A 21,387-nucleotide genomic window follows, 5' to 3' on the forward strand; every position below is an offset into this window, starting at 1 on the left:
TGAACTGTTTTCTGTTCACAGCGAGAAAAAAGCATGCACAGACTGTGGAAAGGAAGGCTACGTGGTACAAAAATACCAATGAATGACTCAACAAAATGAGTTGAAAACACATGAAGGAGAACAACAAACTAACATATACTGAGATGTGATATCTCTACTAATTTTCAATGAAAAAATAACTGAAACGTTTCTAGAAAACAAACACCACAGTTCACAAATACATCCCAAGCATACACAGTAAATATTTTGCAAGGATACAAAATTTCATCCGACATTCAATTATTCAGAGTGCTGACTCTGCTAATGAAAAATGAAATCAGGCATATTAAGATTACAAGTAGAAACACTTCCTAACAATTTCTTAAAACTATAATTCTCAGCTATGCTTTATGAAACATCTTTAGCTCTTGTACAACAACCTATTATAAAGTAATGTGGAATATGTTATTGTTCTTTAAAAAAAAAACAATTTGTATCAGCATCGGTGCTGCACCAGTATCTTTTTCTCCTCTTTGTCTGTTTTAAATATATAACTTGCAGTTGCTTTTCATGTAATACTTTTAATCTCTTCCTATAATACCAGAGTTAAAACAGTCCTTCTATGTCACCACTGCACATTTCTGTGCATAGGTTTTAATGCTTTCCTGGGAGTAACAAGAACAGCCCGACAATATTTCTTAGTTTCTCTTTACCATATCTTAATATAGATATCATTAATTCCTTTAAAACATGCAGACGTAAAAACTCAAAGTAAAAAGAAGGCTTTGTATTATATTTGAAAGATACTTCTCCGTTCATTAGGGTCAACAGTTTTCATGAACAGAAGTTCAGTGCAGAGGTACATGGTGATAGAATATCCAATGCAGTTGCAGAATAATATTTCATCAAATTAGAACTGTTTAATTTCTTTGTTTTCTAAAAATAGTTTCATTAATATCCATCAGCAAAGGGCAATATGTTCCACATCAAATGTACTTTCATTTTTCCTAATCACTTTCTTGCTATTAAACTGCCTGACCCAAACAAACAGCTAAATGTAGCAGCACCACAGGCAACATAACATATGACATCACAAAATTCAGATGGGAATTATCCACAAAATAAGTAGCAAAAACTACGCAACGTTTGAGACATTTTAGAAAATGCTTAGCAAAATGAACTAAGGCCTACAAAAACACAGGCAGTACTCAAAAATTACAAGGAAGAGAAGAAACACAGTAAATATATGTATCTGATAACTGACTACAGATGAATGAGGTTTACTGCATATTTTAGAACAATTAAATCAGAGAAAAAGGCACAAAGGCCCAGAGGCCTTTGCAAAATGGTGGGATGGCAAAAACCAGAACTAAAGGAACTCCCTAATGAAACTCAACTAAAATGGGTTTCCCCAAGCCAGAGAGCCCCAATCCCATTAAGTACGAGGCATGACACTAATGGTATGGAATATGTACATTGATCAGGATGGCTGTCAGTCAGGGTTTGTCCCACACATGTCCCCCCTCCTCACTGTTTCGCACCTGCAGACAGAAAGCCCAGAAGGACCTTGGTTCCCAGACAAAGGCTGAGATATCAGTAAGTTCTGACATTCTCTCCATTCCAACTCAAAACCACTTTAAAAAGTTACTTGAAGAAAAACATTAATTCTGTCCCGGCTTTTATCTTCTTGTTCTCAAACTAAATCCAAACAACGACTGTACTAGCTATGAAAAAGAGAAATTAATAAGTGCATGAAGAAAATTAACTTGCTTTTGGTCAAACCAGCACAGGCATTTACCATTAAGGATATATTTCTTACACAGCCGCATTTGGACAAACCACAATAACTTTTTATGTACACCTTGTATTAAAGTTACACTAGACTTTGTTGATAAATATTTCAGTGCCAGTTGCTCGGAAGATTTTACTGAGATCTTGGCTGAAAATTATGTTTTCTGTCTTGTTGTGAAGACTTTGATGATGATACTGGTGTCAATTCCTTGATTGCAGTGTCAGGCTTCAAGTATTCAGAGGCTAAAAAAGTGCCAGGTTTCATACAACTCCTACTAGTGTGGTGAGCAAAGGCACAGTAAACATGCAAAGCTACTGAGTAAGCCTCTACTGAAAAAGGAAAAAAATTGCAGGTTGGAATTTGCCTCTGATTCTCACTGACACAAGTCACTTTTTTGGGGCTCACTACAAGAGGGGTGAGTCAACTGGACACACTGGTCCTAGTATTTTATACTGGGGAAGAGGTATCTTACAGTACTTCACCCCCACTACCTAGAAAAATAAACAACCAACCAATAGGTTCTTGTGGTAAGGGGAATTCTTTCATTTCCAAGTATTGCACAATGAGGTTTTGTTTCAACAGTAAAGCTCCTTAAAATCTCAGTAATACAAATTAAGCTCTGTCATTACCACTTCTGTTTTCCAGTAAAATGCTTCATGTGTTGTAAGACTGTTATAGAATGAATAATAGAATAAGTTGGAATTCTAAAGATTTAAATGTATCTTATAGGGAAAAACTACAATAATTGTGTTATATCCTTTAGTATGGTAGAACATCATTGAGTATTTTTACTCTGTAAAGCCAAGTGATTATCAACTTTTCATTTAATCAAGTTTATTGAAATACGTATTTTTAGGAAATAGTTTTTTACTTACTTTCAATTAGCACTTTTCTGCCAGACCAGTTGTCTTTAATAACTTGTATATTTCCAAAGTGTGCATCACTGAAGAATATGCGATTTGTACCTCTTCCTTTCAGGCTATAGTCAAACGCAAGAGCTATCACATTTTTGAAGTACTCTGGATTTTCATATGGCCTTACTGGTGAATTTAGGTTGGTTTCATCTGAAAGATGTATACTTTTTAATATTGTTCTTCCTGAATACAACAAGTAACCTTCATGTCTCAGGCACGTAATTCCATCTTCTGCAAGATAGCCATGCGCACAAGCACATGTTCTTCGTGCATTTCCCCGATAAAGGCAAAGTTGATGGCATCCACCATTGTTCTTGGCACAAACATTAGTACCTGTAAAAAATAAAAATAAATATATATATGTATCTATATTAGAAATCTATCCTTTATAATATTACAATTAGCAACCTGAAATACTGAAATCAAATGTACTGTATTTTAAGAATTCTTCTCTTAAAATAGTTTCTACAATATTCACAAGTCAAAATAGTCACAGGTGAAAATATTAAAGACAGTAACTTTAATCACAACCTCAAGACAACTTTAGATAATAGAATTAATAAGAAAATATAATTTATGTTCTTTTCAATTCACAAGAATATATATTTTATTAATAGACAATGATAAAATGGGTTATTCCTCCATAATCAGCTGAAGACTTATAGACTCCTTCAAGTGCTTTGAAAGATGTCTCTCTTATTTTTTTTTAAAACACCTGTTACTGGCAAAAAGTCAAACAGAGATACCATCAGAATACAGCACTGTAGTACTATTTTTAGCCAATTGCTGCCAAAATGAAACCGTATATATTGACAGGTGCTAAAGTGTGTCAATCCAGTTTCCTGTTTTAAATAAAGACATTTCCTAACATTTTGTTCTAATCTCCTTTTGACTTTAAAAACTTACTTTCTGACAGATGCATACCATTAAGAAATCATTGTCAAATTAGTAGCTTCAATGACTTGAACTACATGTGTTGCAAGCAATATTTAAAATTACAGTAATTGTCAATAATTAGGAGCTCTTTTCCTTTGTCTTTTTTGGACTATGTATGAATTACTGTTATAGTTAGTTTAGATAATTCAGTTTCTGTTTCCGACAGTACTTTCCATATAACAACTCAGCTCCTTCAATATAGTCATTTTCCCATTTCTGAAGGTTTTCTGCATGGTGAAGAGAAGAAAACATTTTAAATAGACTGTTTTCAGATAGACAACTATAATAATTGTCAGGGAATATGTAATGTCTCAAAGTGCTGTTGATTGTTTTCTCTAACTGCTACATTTTAACTGAAGATACTTTAAAAAAAATAATGGAGGAAGACAGTTAATTTTCTCCTAAAATTAGAAGCATTGAGTTTTGTGTTCCTAGGCAAAATTACATGAGACGTACTCCTCTATAGTTATCTAAAAACATTTGGAGATTTAGCTGTACACATTTTTACATTTGGTTTGTTTTAAATATTCTTTTAAAGTTTTACTAGGCTAGAAAAGTTAATATCTGTTTGGAAGGGGTCTGGTGTTATTTTTCGGTTCATTTGGTGTTTTTGTTTTAATAATAGAAGGTCAGGAAGCTAGCTAATTCTTTTTTTTTCTTTATTTATTTTTTAATAGGGTTAACTATTTCTAGTTCAATGAACTTAAAAGTTATATGTAATAGTGTGATACAGAACAACAGTTGAAAAACATTTTTCACCTGTTTTTTCCCTTTTGTCCTCCTGGCTCACTGACAGCCCCTCCCAAAGACATTAACCATTTGTACCCTAGTAAAATTTGAAAAATGTATTAAAAAAAAAAAAATATCATTCAGTTATGTTTTTCAAACTAACAACAAAAGATTTTTAGCCTCAGTAACCACTTTTCCTATTCCTAATGCGATCAAGTCTTTAAAGCTATCAATAAAAATTATTACATGTAAAGAAGCATTTTTAAAATCCAATTGTTTTGTTTTCCTAAGACTATAAGATAAAGCGGCCCTTCCAAGCAAGCAGACATTAACTATTTCTAGCCTAGATTAAAAAAAAGATTTTTTTTTCCTGTGGTTTTTATTTTTATCCACAAAATATGATGCCCACTTTATTCTGAAATTACGTGCAGAAATTCTTGGTAAAATTAATATGTTCAAGTTTGCAAAGTAATGGTTTCCAAAATTATTTAAAATTCCCTTGGGAAAAAGAAAAAGACAGTTTTTCTTATTGATTGTAAAATATATTTTCTTTCAAAATGCAGATGTGTTTTACACGTCATATTTAATGCAGTTATTTAGGAAAGATGTACATAAAAGTAAAAGGGTCTTTGGATATGTAATGCTGTGATTTACCCAAGTCTTGAGAGCTACAAACACAACAGACACATTTGTATTAAAAAGTTTATATTGTATTATAGTAACATTTTTCTCTCTCTCCCTTTGAATATATTTATAGAAAATTTATTCTGGATTGCCTGCTAGTAGTTTGTTCTGAGGAAATCATCATCATTTTTTGTAGACTTATATGCACCATTGCTCACTGAAACAAGTTTTTCAAGGTCTCTTCCAAACCATAATTTTAGGGGGGTAAAGACAACTAAAAGCAAGATTATTCTTAGTCATTTAGTGGAGGATAAAATTTAACCATTGATACCATAAATCACAAGGAGTATATGATAAAACTTTTGTCTTCTGAATTCAGCTAAAAAATCGAATTTAAAGGAAATCCAATTATGCGCAAGGTCTTTTTCCACACAATAAAACTAGGACTCAAAACCAAGTAGTTTCAGAAAATAAATATTTGAGACACAGGCTGGGAATTTTCTGGTTGTGAAGAAAAATTCTGGTTTGCTTTCCAATAGTAATCTGAAACTGCCTGAGATTACTGCTCTTTAAAGCACAGTTCAAGGTCCTTCTCATTCCTAAGACTATTTCAAGAGCAAAAACTTGAGATAAAATCAGCGATTACTTAATTTTGGTATGCTTTAATATACATAAAAAGCAGCAGGTGATATTAAAACAATTAATAGCATCCTTAAGAACAGCCAACCTTTCTCTCGTGCTCTATTAAAGATTTTCACTTCCTTCAGGTTTATTCCCAGGCCAGTCCTCATGGTCACAGCATCCGTGGCCTCATTCTTGTGGCCTCTTCTAATAGAGCCATTTGCATGTGCTCTGCCAAAAAAGTTGAAGATGTCTCATCAACAATCCTCAACTAATCCACACCAAACCAATGACTGAAGGGCAGTGGAGAGTTCACCCAACAGAGGGTGAAGAAACCTGTTCTCATCTATGACACTGATACGCTTGAGCTTTCAGCATCAGAAACGCCCTTTCTTTGGAAATTGCGTATGTTTCTGCGATCTATTTGGTGACCTTGCTAAGGAATGGCTAATCCTACAAAGGTGAAGCACCTGGCACTGAAATAACACTCTGAGACTCAAATACTTATGAAAAATAAATTACCTGTCAGACCAGTAGATGTAAGCTCCGAACACCGCGACTGAAAACATATCCACATTGCTCCCTGACAGCACAATCTCCCGATTCCCTCCACTCTCAAGGTCAATTCTTTCTATCTTGTCGGTACGAGCATCACACCAATATAATTTATTTTCCTAAAGATTAATTTTAAAGGAAATATCAACAGTCTTGTCCAAGTATTTAATTAAGTCGTATTAAGATCACATAAAAGTGGAAGACCAGTGGCTTTAACGAAACATAATAAATACTGTAGATTTTAATATATACTGGAAGACAGAGGAACTAACCTCATAGTCGATGGAAATCCCATTAGGCCATGCAATCCCCAGGCTCACAAGAACAACTTTCTCAGACCCATCTAAATGTGCCTTGCCTATGCAAGGAGTCTGTCCCCACTCTGTCCAAAACAAATACCTAAAATGGTGTAAAAATTACCAATTAAAATTTAGCATAAGTGTTGAAAATATGTAATACTGTACTTTAGCTGAAGACAAAATGCATCATTACCTTTAAATATTTAAAAAACATAAGGCTCATGTCTCTAAATAATCTTAAGAGGTTAAACATATCATAATACTTTTTTCACAGAACACTTGAGAGATTTTTTTAAAATTATATATATGAAGTAATTCTTAAAACTGTAATCTATCCATATGCAACTCTGTGCCTAAAATAATTTAGCTTTGTGTTTGGGAAAATAAAAGCAAATTACAAAAAAAAAAATAAAAAAAGCTACTGGTACAGAAGCTTTCACATCTAATTACTAATAAATGTTGTGATAATGCGAGAGATGTATTTCTAATTAGAAATGCCTTAAATATGAAGCAATGAGGAGCACTGTGGGAAATGTAGAGCAAAGGGATTTTATTGCAGAAGAAAATATTTTTCATATTCTCCCTAATGCTCACAAGAAGAATCTGCATCTTTCTTACCTATTTTTATATTCTGTACACTTACTGGCACAAAAACATCACTGTTTCAGAGTAAAATTCTAGGTTAAACTTCTGCCTTGACCTCCTATTTTTCAGTCTGTTGCTTTAGGTATAGCAAAATGAGGTCGGTTAATCTATACAAAACTACTCCTTTATTGAACAGTAACCTATGGAATAGTTTTAAGTAAATGTCTATGTGTCTAGAAATACATATATGTATTTGTGTTAAAATATATTATAAATACACATGTAAAAAATACATATTCTGAGCAAGAAACCTAAGATAACCTGAGGTCCAGTATGTCACTAATTGCCTGAAAATAAGCATTTTCATAGCAAATATTCATAAGAACACACTAAAACATTGTTTGGTAACATGCTGTACACAAACTGAACAGAACATATAAACCATTCTGCGTCATTTTTTCCTGTGTGGAATGTATGTATCAATCTGTTTCTAAAGATTACAGAATTGTTCTGTACATTACTAAACAATTCTACCCATGAGTCTGAGTCTGGTGATGTGATTATACTAACCTGTTGTTATAAAGCTATATTTGGATGACTGCAGATACAAGAAATAAAGATGGATAAAAACAGGAAAGGGTCCTATAATGAGCTCATCAAATTTAGCTTCTGAAACAATGTCCACCTTACTTCAGCTCTAATTGTAGGGCTTTCTGGCTATAATAAAAATGAATTTGTTCTCATACTTCTTTACATAACAAACAGTAATATGAACAGCAACTGTAGCACTTATACTGCATTAGGAAAATGAACTTCTACATTAGCTAAATTACATATATGTTTTAGAACTTTTAAAATAGATGGTACTAAGCAGCTGGATACCAACAAACACTACTTAAGCTTTACTAGAACTTTAACTAGATTACTTACAGCTCCTCTAAGCAGAACCGAACTTTCCAGCACGTAGTCAGAGGTGCTGTCTTAACCCAGGACATCAACTAAATGTTGACTACAGAAAGGTGGGCATTCAGTCTACCTGAATTAAACATTCCCTGCTCTTTCCTTAGATTAGTCACTCTGAGGAAAAACAAAAACCCACCAAAAAAACCAAACACTAACCCAAACCATAGCTAATATGTTAAATGAATCTAGAATCCTCCAAAGAAAATCCTGACTAGCTGCCAATACTTAATAGTCTCTTTTAGCATTAATGATTATGAATATGTTGGTATATAAACGTAAATAAACTATTATCTAGTATAGAAAACACTGATCTTCCCATGTCTTTCACAAAGTTCTTGGAAGCACCACCTAAAATACTTGTTTCCTGGACTTCTGTAGGTAGCAATACACTAGCAATGCATTTGGAGTATATACTGCAATGTTAGAATTACTATGACTCAACTTATTATGGAACTATCCCATATATAACTTACACAGCTGACAAGAAGATACAAGTGGCAGAAATTTGATGCTGGTCTAGAATCAACTTTCTAAAAAACTTCTTTGAAAAAAATAAAATCAGAGTTTAAGTTCCCCCTTCTCCTTTCAACACAAATGAAATTCCCCAAATTAATTTGAAGGATGTATCTTCAAAGTCTAGGAATTATTTCAGTATGAGCTTAACTCAAAATTCTGAGCTTGATCAGAAAACACTGTTTAACTGGGAAAAACAATATACCTGATGAAGGACAAAGACATTCCTTTGTAGGGTTACACATTCTTAAATTTTTCCCTAGTAATAATAAATAATGTTACCACCCAGCTGAATGCTGGCTGCTTTAAGTCTTGGAATAACTGGCAGATTCAAAGAGGTCTAATAACTGCTATTTTCCTCTCTGTTCTTATAGCTGTCAACTGAAGCTTCAAGAGAAATGAAGAACGTGAAGCCAGGGCAAGGGGAGGGAAGAATACTTTTGAAAGCTTTGCCTCGTAAAGGGAAAGAGAGATGAAAAATAACATAGAGGCTAAAAAGGCCTTAATTTTCCACCAGAAAGGTATACTTGCACTTCACGAGCAAAACATCGCTAACCTTCTTGTGAAGAAATTTCAACTGGAAACATCTCAAGATATCATTTTGTGGCGTGGTATTAAGAAAAAAACAAGTGAGATGAAGCTTACCTGCCTTCATGGCAGATACACGGTTCTACCAGACATGTCAAACAATTACTAATCTGTCCTCTTCTCATCCTATGGGTGTTTTTAAGTATTCTAAACACATCCCAAACCTGACTATAAAACTCAACAAGACCAAAACATCTGAGGAATGATCCACAACATAAGTAAATTCTAACATTTAAGATTTCACTCTTTATTGTTACAAGAGCAATAATTCAAACTCCTCCATATTACATTTCACCCACTCTTATTAATATTTGCTTTTTGGTGACATTGGACTATTCTATTTTAAAACCTAAGAAGATTGTTCAGTAGCATCTCTAGATACTGATTAACTTAAAACCAGGAACAGTTTATTTCCAAAGATTCCTGTTAATATTGTTGGCTTATGTGCACACATTATTTTTGTAAAATAAAACCATGAAGTGTTGAGTCAGAAAGCATCGTGTGAGAATATTGTCATTAAAATTTAAAAAAAAATATCATGGGTTTTATTTATATAATTAATTGTAACATCTAAGGATACTCCAGAGAAACTGAATCTGCTGCACTTAGTCCCCACAGACTTAATGGGGGCTTTTCCTTTGATGTAAGGGGTGAAAACTTATCCATATATGTGTACAGCAAACACATTATACACTGTTGTAAGAGTCGGTCCAAAGATGGAGCAGTATCTGCCTGAACATCGCCATCAGGAACTCAAAGAACTGAGGCCCTGACAGAAAGAACGCGTGGACAATGACTTGGAGAGAGGCCCGAGGAGAAGCATTGTGTTGCACTGGTTTCTCCAATATGGGGGGGGCTGCTGCTGACAACAGCTGCTGTATGGACTTCGCTTGCTGCTTCAGCCAAACCAGCCCCCGCCTCCTGAAAGTGATTGTTATGAGGGTCTCTTCAACCCAGGGACAATAGCTGCCGTCCAGAAGATGTGTTCTCACCTGCAGCCTCAGTCACACCTGTTCCCCAGCTGCTCCCCCAAACAATGGCCAATGAAAAGGAGCATGCCCAGAAGCTCACCAAGGGTCTTGAGGTCACCCAATGGACCAGAGAAAGACCCCTGAATGCTGACCACATAAGCATTGGCAAAAGAAAGCATCAATCTTTCAAGCCTGCGCAGTATAAGCCTGGGTTGCAAAATCAAGGCAGAGAGACTGGCCTCAAACAATGGGAGCAAGGGGGTGAAGAAGCATAAGAGATGACTTCCAAATGGACACTGTTGAGATCTTCCCACCAGAGCATCCCGAACCACAAAGGATGACTGGCAGGACTCTATGGGACTGGAGACCAGAGGGCTGCTTCTGCAGCTCTACTGGTGGTAAATGCAGACTCACTTCCCATCTTTACTTTTACTCTCCCCGTTTCTTTTCCCTTTTTCTTACTCTCTCTCTCTATCATGTACTGCTTTATGGGCAAATTAATAAAGTAACACTGTTTGATTGAATCATAACCCCTTGGCCTTTTTGGTTGCCTTAACCAAAGGCAACGAGTCCATCACCGAATGGACTGTGACAACCATTGAGGAAAATTACCTTGTGCATTAGAAGAATCTTATCAGACTTCTGCACACTTACCTCTAAAATTCTGCCCCCCCCCAACAGAAGAGCACAGCTACTCTGGTACCTTAAGGATATAAGTATAATAATTAATTCAGCCAGATCCTGACTATGATCTGGAGAAGATCTTACTCTGAACAACAGCATTAATCCTAAACTGTTATCAGACACTGCCAAGCAACCAGTGGTGCTAGATGAACACATTTGCAGCAAACACTATTACATTATGCAGAAAATAAAACCCCTTATTGCTTTCACCTTCATTCTTAAATACATTCAGTTGCAATGCTCTAGACTGCAAAATACACACATCACTACTTCTGAATCCTCATAAAGGAAATCATGGCAAAGATTCAAACAGCATTTTGCACCACTGGTATCAATGCGGCCTCAGTGGGAAGTCAGAATTCTTCTTTACTACAGCTGCAAACTCCTCTGGAGTACAAGACTTTGCTGGAAACAGTGAGATGCTGATTTGATTGAATCTGGGGAAAATGAGCCACAGTGTCCTCTCTGGCTTTAGGGCAGGTAGTTGCTCAAGTACTTCTCTTAAGTTTTTGATACAGACTGTTTAGCACTTCTGTTTTAGCAGGGTAAGCATAGCAGTTAAATCCAGAGTCTTATTTAGGTGCCTTTTCCTCAGAAAGTACACTTTGTTTTCCCATGACCAAATAAGAAAAAAAACCAAACATGAATTCTTTGCAGAATTTAGTGCTTCTGTTTTAGTTGTAGGTCTGCTAACAATAGTTTTGGAGCCGGAAAGGGACAGAACATTCTTTATTTCCGTTAATGCTGCAGTGCAGTCTCTACTCTCACCAAAAAGAGCACAGTGTCATTTTTGACGACCATTACTCTCTCATCCACACGCTTCATCTCACATTACTTTCAGCTACCCTGGGCAATCTCCTTGGTTGTTGCAGTGGGATGTTACAGGATATCCGAATTTATAGCTACCAAGGATTACACTGTTCTATTATTTCATCATGATATCAAGGTCTTCATTAGCTAATGAGACTTCCTTGGATTTGCTGGAAACTTAAGAATAGATTTAAGCAGGTTTCCAAGCAAAGTCTAAACTTCGGCTGAAACAGTTGTCTTAGAAAATAAAAACTGGTTTGCAAAGAAAGTAAAGTATGAACACGACTGTAATGACGTATACGGAGACGAGTGAAAAAACTCAGCGTATGATAACACTTCCTTTCACCTGTGCTTAGTTACAGTACAACAGCTTCCAATACAGTTCTTTTGGGTTTTATTAAATGGTTCTCTAGTAGAACAAAGGCCTCGAGCTTCAGTGCTAACATGCAAACTTTCAAAGAAACGCAAGTAGCCATGGTCATGTTACCCTTTTTCTGGGTGTACCGCAATAGATCTTGGCTGGTCCAAACCCTGGGATATAATTACATATCGGAATGAGCCGTTGAGCCTGGCAACTTCAATTAAGTTGAAGCCATGATCCGTCCAATATATGTTACCTAGGAAAAATACCTTGAGGTTACTGGAAAAAGAAAAGACTGCTTGAAAAGAGTTTAGATCTTAAGTTAGGACCAGAAAATAACTGCTGCATTTTAACTTATATGTATCGTATATTTGTAATTTCTAGTCCTATTCAGCCTTCCATTTTAAAGTATAAACTTGTATTAGTGGTTGTCACCACTGAGACTGTCCATCTAAGATATATCCAAGATATTTAAACAATTTTTCTGTCTGTAGCAAAACTGAAAAAAAGCAGTGGTGGTATTTTCCAAGAAGATCTAGACATTTGGAATATTAGAATTAAGAGCTGAAAGCAAACCAAGTTATTTAGTCTTGAGCTGAAGATGCAAGAGGATAGTGTCAGAAAATGCGACAATTCCTGAGGCAGGTGGACACCTACCTGCTATCCAGTCCACTGCAATGCCTTCAACTCTTCCCAAACCATTTGTAACAATGTCTTCCTTCCACGTTTGGTCTCGTTTAGATCTGCTAATTTTGTTGAAACCCATGTCTGTCCAGTAGATTGTATCATTTCCTATAAAATACATGGCAAACATTCTTGCATTATTTTAGTTCCTGCAGTCCAACTACCTATTTCAGTAACAGTAAAAAATTGCCAACTGTAATTTAATTAATATGTCTCGGAGTAAAAAGAAGAATGGTATAAAAACTGTCATCTTTAATTCCTCATTCATTTTCCTTTAAAAACAATATTTAAAAAAAATAAATCAGAGTTCTAAGTTTTCTAGTGTGTTTGCATATATATTTTAATATAATACATACATATAAATAGAAGATAGACAACTTTTTAATATATACATATATATCTCAAAGAAAGGAAAAAGAAGGCAAAATTTACACAGATAACAGCCAATTCCAAGAACAAACCACTTTGGTATGCTCAAGAACTCTACCCACACCGCTTCATATTTTGGCAAATTATATCTGGGCGAAATGGTATGCAATAAAACAAATGACAAATTCTAACTTCAAGTATCCCAAACATATCATTTGACAATCACATCCAGGGGCCATGTTCTTGCTAGCTATTTCAAACGAATAAGAAAATTACACAGATCTTAATACTAACTGCACACAGATTCAGCAATGAGATACTGGTCTACAATTGTATGCAGGGATATGCCAAATGCCCTTCAGTGGAGTGTGAGATACACAGAATTAATCTGAAGTCTTATCTGAAAGCTCATAGTTAAAAAAAAAAAAAAAAAAGCAACTATATACTGTATTTACCAACCAGATAAGACATTCTACAATGGAAACTGATGCATTTCATATTCTAGTTTAATTCCTCTGCATAAAAACACACCACTTTATGTTCATACTATGGCCATTTAAGTCGGCCATGTGAGCAACTCTACCCACAGAACTTCTACAAAGCTCAGTTACGAGAAAACTGAGATCTCTGTGGTTTCAATTCCATGAATAAATGTTAACGTGTACAGCACAAGTGAATTAGTAGTGCTGTTTTCCTACAGAAAAGACTTAAAATGACTATTTCTTAAAACAGTGTTTTTCAGTAATCCAAAAACCTAAACAACTGAATTACCTGGATTTGCTTCCAGATAACAACATGTTAAAGAGAGAAAACCAATTAAAAACAAAATCATACTTCTCTTTAAAATATCATTACACACAACCATTAAAAGTCTCTCTGAATTACAAAATTACTTCCTGTAAAATGCAGCATTTTACAACACAGCTTTGTTTTGTTAATGATCAACGTATTTCCTTAATACACAATATACCTGACCAGAATATAAAGAGGTAGAAACAACTAATGGTTACTGTACATGTACAAACAGGGAGGGTAAGGACATACAAAATCAACATTCCCAAGACAAATACTATAGAGAATACTATTTTTAACATCTGTCAAACTGGACTTTCATTTAGTTGGTAGAGTTCCTGTAAAGTGATCAGAAATTTTAAACAGAACGAATCTGTTCTACAAACAAAAATTATGTAAGTAGTTTTGGGACTGGAACTAATCAGGGAAACTTAAGTAATATTTGCTGTGTTGGAGGAAGTTCAGGAAGCACATGCAGTTCAATGCTTCTAGAAAGTATCCTTACATGTAAATGCTAACAGCTTGAGTACGCAAAAATAATAATTACTCAACCATACAATGATATTGAATCTCGGTTGACACATACTTGCTTTAAAATTCTCATATTCTATTACAGTCCTTCACCTTACTTGCCTACATTATGTATCCTAAATTAAACCTCCAATAAATATAGCTGTAAAATGCATTGACTGTAACATTTTGATATAACTGTTCCAAGATGCTTCAAGGCATTTATTCACAATAATGCAAAACTTTTCAGTCCCTATCTTCTATAGATTACATTGGAGAATATTTTTTAATTTTCAGGTATTTCATGACAGCTTAAGAAAAGAAGCAAGCTATACTCTCATGCTCTGTGGTGTGAAAATATCCATGGAATTAATTTTCATTAAACTCTTAAAGATCCCTGTGGGTTTTAAATACCGATAATACTACAACATTCGCTGAGTTTCAGCTTGCATTTGGATACAGATGGTATGATGCACGTGACAAATCCCTCTCATTTTGCGAAGAAAGCAATTTTTATGGTTTCCTTACTGTTAATAAAGTTCCCTACATCTCAATAAAATGTAATATTCTCTGTAGGACTCAACCACTGAAGACCCATGCCATGCAGAACAAGCTAATAGGAACTCACATTAAACAACTGGCCTTTATTATTATCCCTTCAGCATCTGGTTCCTGAATCATAGAATAGTTTGGGTGGGAAGGGACCTTCCCAGCTCCCCCAGTGCCACCCCTGCCATGAGCAGGGACATCTTCACCAGCTCAGGGTGCTCAGAGCCCCGTCCAGCCTGGCCTGGGATGTCTCCAGGGATGGGGCAACCTGTGCCAGGCTCTCACTACCCTTCCTCATGTCTGGCCTAAAGTCAGTTCTGGCTTCAGACACATGGAAAGAAGGCCTGTACTCAATTTGGGACCTTCAGTATCTATTTAACTATCTGAAGAGAATTACTACCTGGAAATGACAGGCACCACAAAATGGGAAATGACTATCTGCAGCTTTACACAGACAGTACAAGCATTTTGCTAAGTGGTGAACATTAGTAACCATGGCCTCCCATTGACTCCTACAGTCCACAGGCAGCTTATCAGCAAACACTGAAAATTAATTCCATTTAACGCATTAGTATTCTGCCAATAAAATACTGTAACTCAAAATTCACTTACGAAGTATTTGTTGAATATCAGCCTTTTTGCTAGGCCTTGGCAGCTTAGCCCATGAATGTTCAAAATGCTTATCTGAACAGAGAATAAAATCTATTCTCCTGCCACCTACACACACCTGTGTGTACATTACAGATACAAATGCCTGGAAGCACAATGATAGCATGAGTAAGAGCGGGACAGAAAATGAACATAAAAGTGGGGAAAAACATGTGACAATGCCTCTGGGTTCCCAACTCCCACTAAGTTCAGCAAAACTCAACAAGGGACTGGGAAGACTCCGCTTTTCAAAGAGGCAAAAACTCGCAAATCTTAAACTGTTTCTGAGATGAAGTACTGCAGAGCTGAAAGAGGTTCGACAATAACACTGTATTCTTTCAAAACTATCAACAATTTTAACTATTACTTTGCCTTTACAGAGGCTTTTCAGCACTAATGAAAATATTAATTTAACCACTCTGCATTGTTGTGCTTTAAAAAGACAGAAATGCTACTACTCAAGCAGTAGTTTATGCCCTCTAAGTCAGTGGGAATTAAGATAGTGTCTCCTGGGGAACAGGATCAGTTCTTGGAGACATAGTTCTACCCATCAATTTGAAGACCATAATTCTGCCAATAAACATGATGTTCTCACTTCTTCAATTCCTAGAATGCCCTTGATATCTCAAATACAGTAGTGATTCTCTGCCCTGCAGATTCTCCTCCAACCAGACCAAGCTTGAGTACAGCGTACCTCCCACCATGTGAAATCATATTTTCAACTAATGCAAACCAGATACTAAGGTAAAAATACAATGAACTGAATAACATCAAGAGGGAAAAAAAAAAAAGGCTCACATTCAGTTTGGTAAACCTATGTCTTAAATAACAATGGAACCCCACTCCCCAATGACCTCTAAAGAAGTCCAAAGGTCAAAAGTACTCTTTTAGTTCTTTAATGAAAATTTGGAAGTATCGAGACATAGGGACAAAAAAGGTGTATTTATCTTCTATCCCATTTATCCCTACAAAAAATATTGCCATAAGTCTTTTAACTATAATATGCTATACTGCTAGCATATGTTAACATCTTTTTGTCACTCTGAATACCTAAACATTACTGAGAGTAGATCAGAATTTGGGAATGTTTCATGACTAAGAATGAAATACAAGCCACAGTCACTGAGTGGAAAAACAAAACAAGATGAAATCTGAAAGTACATCCACTTGCCTTCTGAATCATATGTGATGTACAAAGTTTTTAGGAATGAAATCAGAAAATTCAAGGTAAGATAGGAAAATGAGAAAAGCAAATGGTTTTTAAGCTGAAAAAATACATTGAAAGCCCTACTGTAACTTTTTATGAGAGAGTTTCCCCTTGTGATTTCACTGCTACAGAAGATTTACATTTATATTTAGCAATGCATTTGTCACTGTCAATCGTATTTACGTTCCCCGTGCTGTAACTGATCATCACAGAAATTGGAGAACATCACTCAATTTTCTCAAATCTCATTCTTTCCAAAAAGCTAAAAAATTAGTACATGCACCGTATTCTTCCAAAATATTAATTAGATGTTGACTAGGGAAGTCGAAACAAAGCTCTCTAAAGCAGGAGCTAGTGTATCTTGTAAGCAGACTATGCTAAAAAATAATCCCCAAACCAAAGAAAACACAAGATGCAAAATCCTCAATAAAATCCCAGTATCAGTATTTTAGAATGAAAAGGTCAAAGGCCAGATTCCTGTATTACACACCATAGTTTTGTAAAGCTTGTAAGACCGCAATTCAAAAATGGTATTTTGTAAGGTACGTTTACTGCAATAAAAAATATAATTCTTGGATAACCCAATTGCATTGTCTTAGTCCCTCTGTCAAGCACATGCATTGATACCACTTCTCTATCATCCTGTATCTTTCCAGACATAGATGAAATCAGCTGTATCATAGTATTTCCCATCTAAGATATGTGTATAAAGGCACTGTCTTTTAAGTGATTTTTCTGTCCCAGTAGACTGCAACTGTACTATACCTATGATATAACGCAAGCTCTGAACATTAGCTGTGAACTGATTTGAAAGCAAATTATAAGGGCACTGTAAAATGTCAAGTGAACTTGGAATTTTACTAGGAAGAGGTACAAGAGCATCAGTGAAGAAGGCAGGCCAGAAGAGAAGGATTTAATGCATTTAACTCCTAACCTCTTAACAAAAGATTAGTGATATTTGTGTGATGAAGTAGTCAAATAGAACAAGCAGAAAAAAATACAGTTTTAATATGAAGGCATATATTAACATATACTAAAGCCATAACTTAGGCTCTCTTAATGGATTCCCAGGTAAAATTTATTTAAAAATGAAAATCAATGGAGTATGACAAAATAATTGTATGTTTCAGGAAGCCAATATATAACATAGGTAACTTCAAATTTTATTTCTAGACTGATAGCTTGTAAACTCAATGAGTAACAGAACAGCTCATGAGAAAATTGGTTTAGAAGGAAGGTTGGTCAAAGAGTTAAAGAGTTAAAAATGTGGAGACACAAGCTATTGTCAGGTCATTACTTGGTCACAGATTTCTTACTCTCTGTAAATTAACTAGAACTTCCTAATGCCTTTGAAGATCTTCAGACACTTTTTACTATCAGTGGGATATGCATCCAACTACTTTTCAGGATCTGATCCTTAATGTCTTCCCACCTTCTTTCGCATGTAGGCAAATGCAAAACCTAATTTCACAGGAAATCTATGAGGATATCTTAACTAAAAATTTTCTATTTATACACTGTGGTGGAGAGGCACCTGCTTTCCTACAGATTTATGACCACTTCCTCTAAAACCAACAGTGTCCTACTCAAGTTCTCAGTGATGTCTACTGAAAACCAGCAGTATTGCTAGTGAAATCTACATATACATAATACACGTTTTTATATTTATTATAAAAAATAAATAGCTAGAGGTTAACACTGTAACAAACAATCAACTACCAATTCCTTCAGCTATAGATGTATTTATTTAGAAGGTTTAAAAACTGGGTTTTTATTTCATTTATAAGAATAGTATACAATATTTACCATACTTACAATAAACTATACATAATATTCACCTGCATGGAAGTCTATGCCCACAGCAAATGAAGTTCCAGATATAGGCATTAGAGCATCCATTTTATCATTTGGATCAAGAGGAATTCCTCTAATTCCTTCATGAACAGAATACATAAGAAACGATTCAATACCTATGGTAAAAATAAAACAGCCAATGAGAGCAAAGTGGAGACTTTTACAATTAACAAGACTTGAGGAGTTAACAAGAATAGACAGTTTTCCAGTACTGCTCCATTGTCTTCCAGAACGATAACTCCATCTCTCTGAAAAAAACATACATGAATTGTTATGGTATATTTCTAATAAAATGGCAAATACAGTCTTATCAAGAGAAAGGAATCAATATCCATTTCAAGCATCACCTTAGAGTAAAGTAATTAGCAGTAATTAAAATGGAAACTTAAGAAGAAAACGTTTTAGAATCATAAGGAATTTAAGAATATTTTCAGTGCATATCTGCACTTTCTGTATATATTCAGCAACAGACAATTTTAAAGAACTTTTAGAAAGCAGGACTCAAGACTCTCAATTGTCTGTCTGAGGCAGGGATTCATTTAGTCACGCACACCTGCTTTAGACAATGGAGAGAAATACATAGTTTTAGTGAATAATGCAGCTGATGCATTTGAAATGTCTACTTTTGTGTTAATCACACTCCAAATAAACCTATTTCTACTAAGAAGGAAGAAATCTGACTGTGTAGGGGTCTCGTTAGGTAGTCATTTGGAGCTAAGATGAATCATGCCTAAGTGTTGACAACCAAAACCAGAACAAATATTTTGTTGCCTTAATATATCAGATCACTTCTAAGTTAAAGGAAATCATGCAGCGTGATGACACATAACTCATATTCTTGAAGTATATTAACTACTATAAACAAAAAGTTCCTTTTTCTTCACATCAGTTCTTTGAAAACTTCTTTCTTTGTAAATAGCTAGCGAGTAGAAGACCCTGAAAATGTGGACTAAACATTTTTAGATCATTACAAAATTTTCTTCTAAGCAAGCTGGCAAATGAAAAGAGCAATGCTAAACAAGTATATGTGTACAGAACAGTACTTGTCAAATTTTCTCCGTGAATATTCAAGACAGAATAAAAATGTTTTTACTCGTGATCTTTTTAAGTGAAGAAAAACAGCCAAGATGTTATGATCCAGAAAACAGTATATCTAACATAAAGGAGGAATACATCTCAAATACACAACATCCACCGGTCTTACCTTGACCCATAAACTGAAAATTATAAATGTCTGAAGAAGTAATTATAAAAGTAAAAAATACTACGTAAAAAAAAGTTAAGAACGCAGTGTTGTCACATACAGAAAACACTGAGGAAGCAGAAAAACCACATTTATGTTGCTTAATTCTACTTTTATGTATACTCTGCTAAATAGAGGAGGTAACAATTCCTCATAGGAATAAATAATATTAAGTTTATATGACTATAAGGCATCTGGTTGTTCCATATTATTCAGGGAAAAATTAAAACTTTGGATGTAAGCTAGGCTTTGAATTTATTCCTGCTCGAATAGACAAAAAATTTAAAAAAATAAAATTCAGGCCTTACTTTATATTAACGACAACACAGTAAGATGAGATACTTAGCCTTTCAATACTGTAGCCTATAAGGTAAGGTACGTGACCCTGGAAATATACATACTGCTATTAATGTGGCTCAAATAGACTGTTTTTCTGCCTAGATTTAAAAAGAAACTAAAAAAAATAAGAGTTTCCACAAAATACTATGCAGAACTAAATAAAGAAATTAAAAGCTAAATTGAAATTCTGTCCTTACCACAATAGACATTTTACTGTTACTGCTTTGTAGACATGTTACTGTTACTGCTTTCTTCAAGCATATTAAATATTGTTATTTAACTTCAAATTAATAAGAAAGTTCATTTAATCATCACAGTGTTCTCAAAAGCCTGAAGTTAGTTAAAATAAATATTGAAATCCATTTTACCCTTGCACGCCATGCGGTTTTTTTGAAGGTTGTAGCCTACTGTACACACACAAGTCCTGGTGGTTTCTGATGTTGGCAAACAGAGCTGGGAGCACCCACCGTTGTTTAACTGGCAGGAATTGCTACCTATACCATGAGGGGAGAAGAGGAAACAAAACTTGAACAGTACAATCCTGACATCGATTTATTAATATTGCCAAAACCAAATTATGTTCAGCTAGCTTCATAGAAAAACTGAGATATCCATAAAATATTTCAAGCTATGCTACTATTCATATACTACTCTATGCTTCACTCTTACAGTATTTTACCTGCTCACTTTTTTTTCCTTAGAATTTCCTTAGAATTTTCCCTTTTTTTCCTTAGAATTTTTTAAATAATACAGTTTTCTGAAAAAGAATCTGCCCGTCTTAAAGAAAAAGCATATGACAAAACTGAAAATACTATAATACATTGAGTTTGTGAGTAGTAATGCTGAAGTATCATTGACATTATTCTAAAAGGTATATATTATTCTAGACCATGAACACATCACCAATCATAGTTTAGTCATTCATCAGATGTTATATTAACCTCATATCTTCATAAACCACTATTTATTTCGTATATGTAAGATACATTCCAATTCGATCTCACAGATCTATGCTCCAACTTAATTAAAACAATATTTACTTTTAAGTACTAGATGAAATTTTTTTAATAAGATAAATTATAAACATTATGCACAGTACAGTAAACACATCTCCGAAATGTGAAGCTTCATGAAGAAACATATGAGTCTACTAAGACATTCAAGGAATTAGTTGATTATGAGTTACCAAGCACCTATGAATCAGAGAGCTACTTGTCACATTCATTCTTGCATTCCTAATTTGGAAGTAGAAAGTACTTCATCTAAAA

At 34.8% G+C, this 21,387-nt stretch overlaps 1 protein-coding gene across 1 annotated transcript in view; it reads right to left on the reverse strand.

Moving 5' to 3' along the window:
- Nucleotides 1-21,387, reverse strand: part of LRP1B (LDL receptor related protein 1B) — a 683,918-nt gene that overhangs the window by 161,670 nt on the left and 500,861 nt on the right. Inside the window, exons 34-41 of the mRNA XM_082055474.1 lie at nucleotides 20,488-20,613; nucleotides 18,522-18,653; nucleotides 12,582-12,716; nucleotides 12,051-12,180; nucleotides 6,423-6,549; nucleotides 6,118-6,269; nucleotides 5,702-5,826; nucleotides 2,647-3,018 (exon numbers count right to left, since the gene is read on the reverse strand). Of these exons, the coding sequence (XP_081911600.1) occupies nucleotides 2,647-3,018; nucleotides 5,702-5,826; nucleotides 6,118-6,269; nucleotides 6,423-6,549; nucleotides 12,051-12,180; nucleotides 12,582-12,716; nucleotides 18,522-18,653; nucleotides 20,488-20,613 (1,299 nt within the window). The remainder of the gene's footprint in view (nucleotides 1-2,646; nucleotides 3,019-5,701; nucleotides 5,827-6,117; nucleotides 6,270-6,422; nucleotides 6,550-12,050; nucleotides 12,181-12,581; nucleotides 12,717-18,521; nucleotides 18,654-20,487; nucleotides 20,614-21,387) is intronic.

This window comes from Streptopelia decaocto (genome assembly GCF_964273445.1).
Source record: "Streptopelia decaocto genome assembly, chromosome: 6".
In the NCBI taxonomy this organism is placed as follows: domain Eukaryota; kingdom Metazoa; phylum Chordata; class Aves; order Columbiformes; family Columbidae; genus Streptopelia; species Streptopelia decaocto.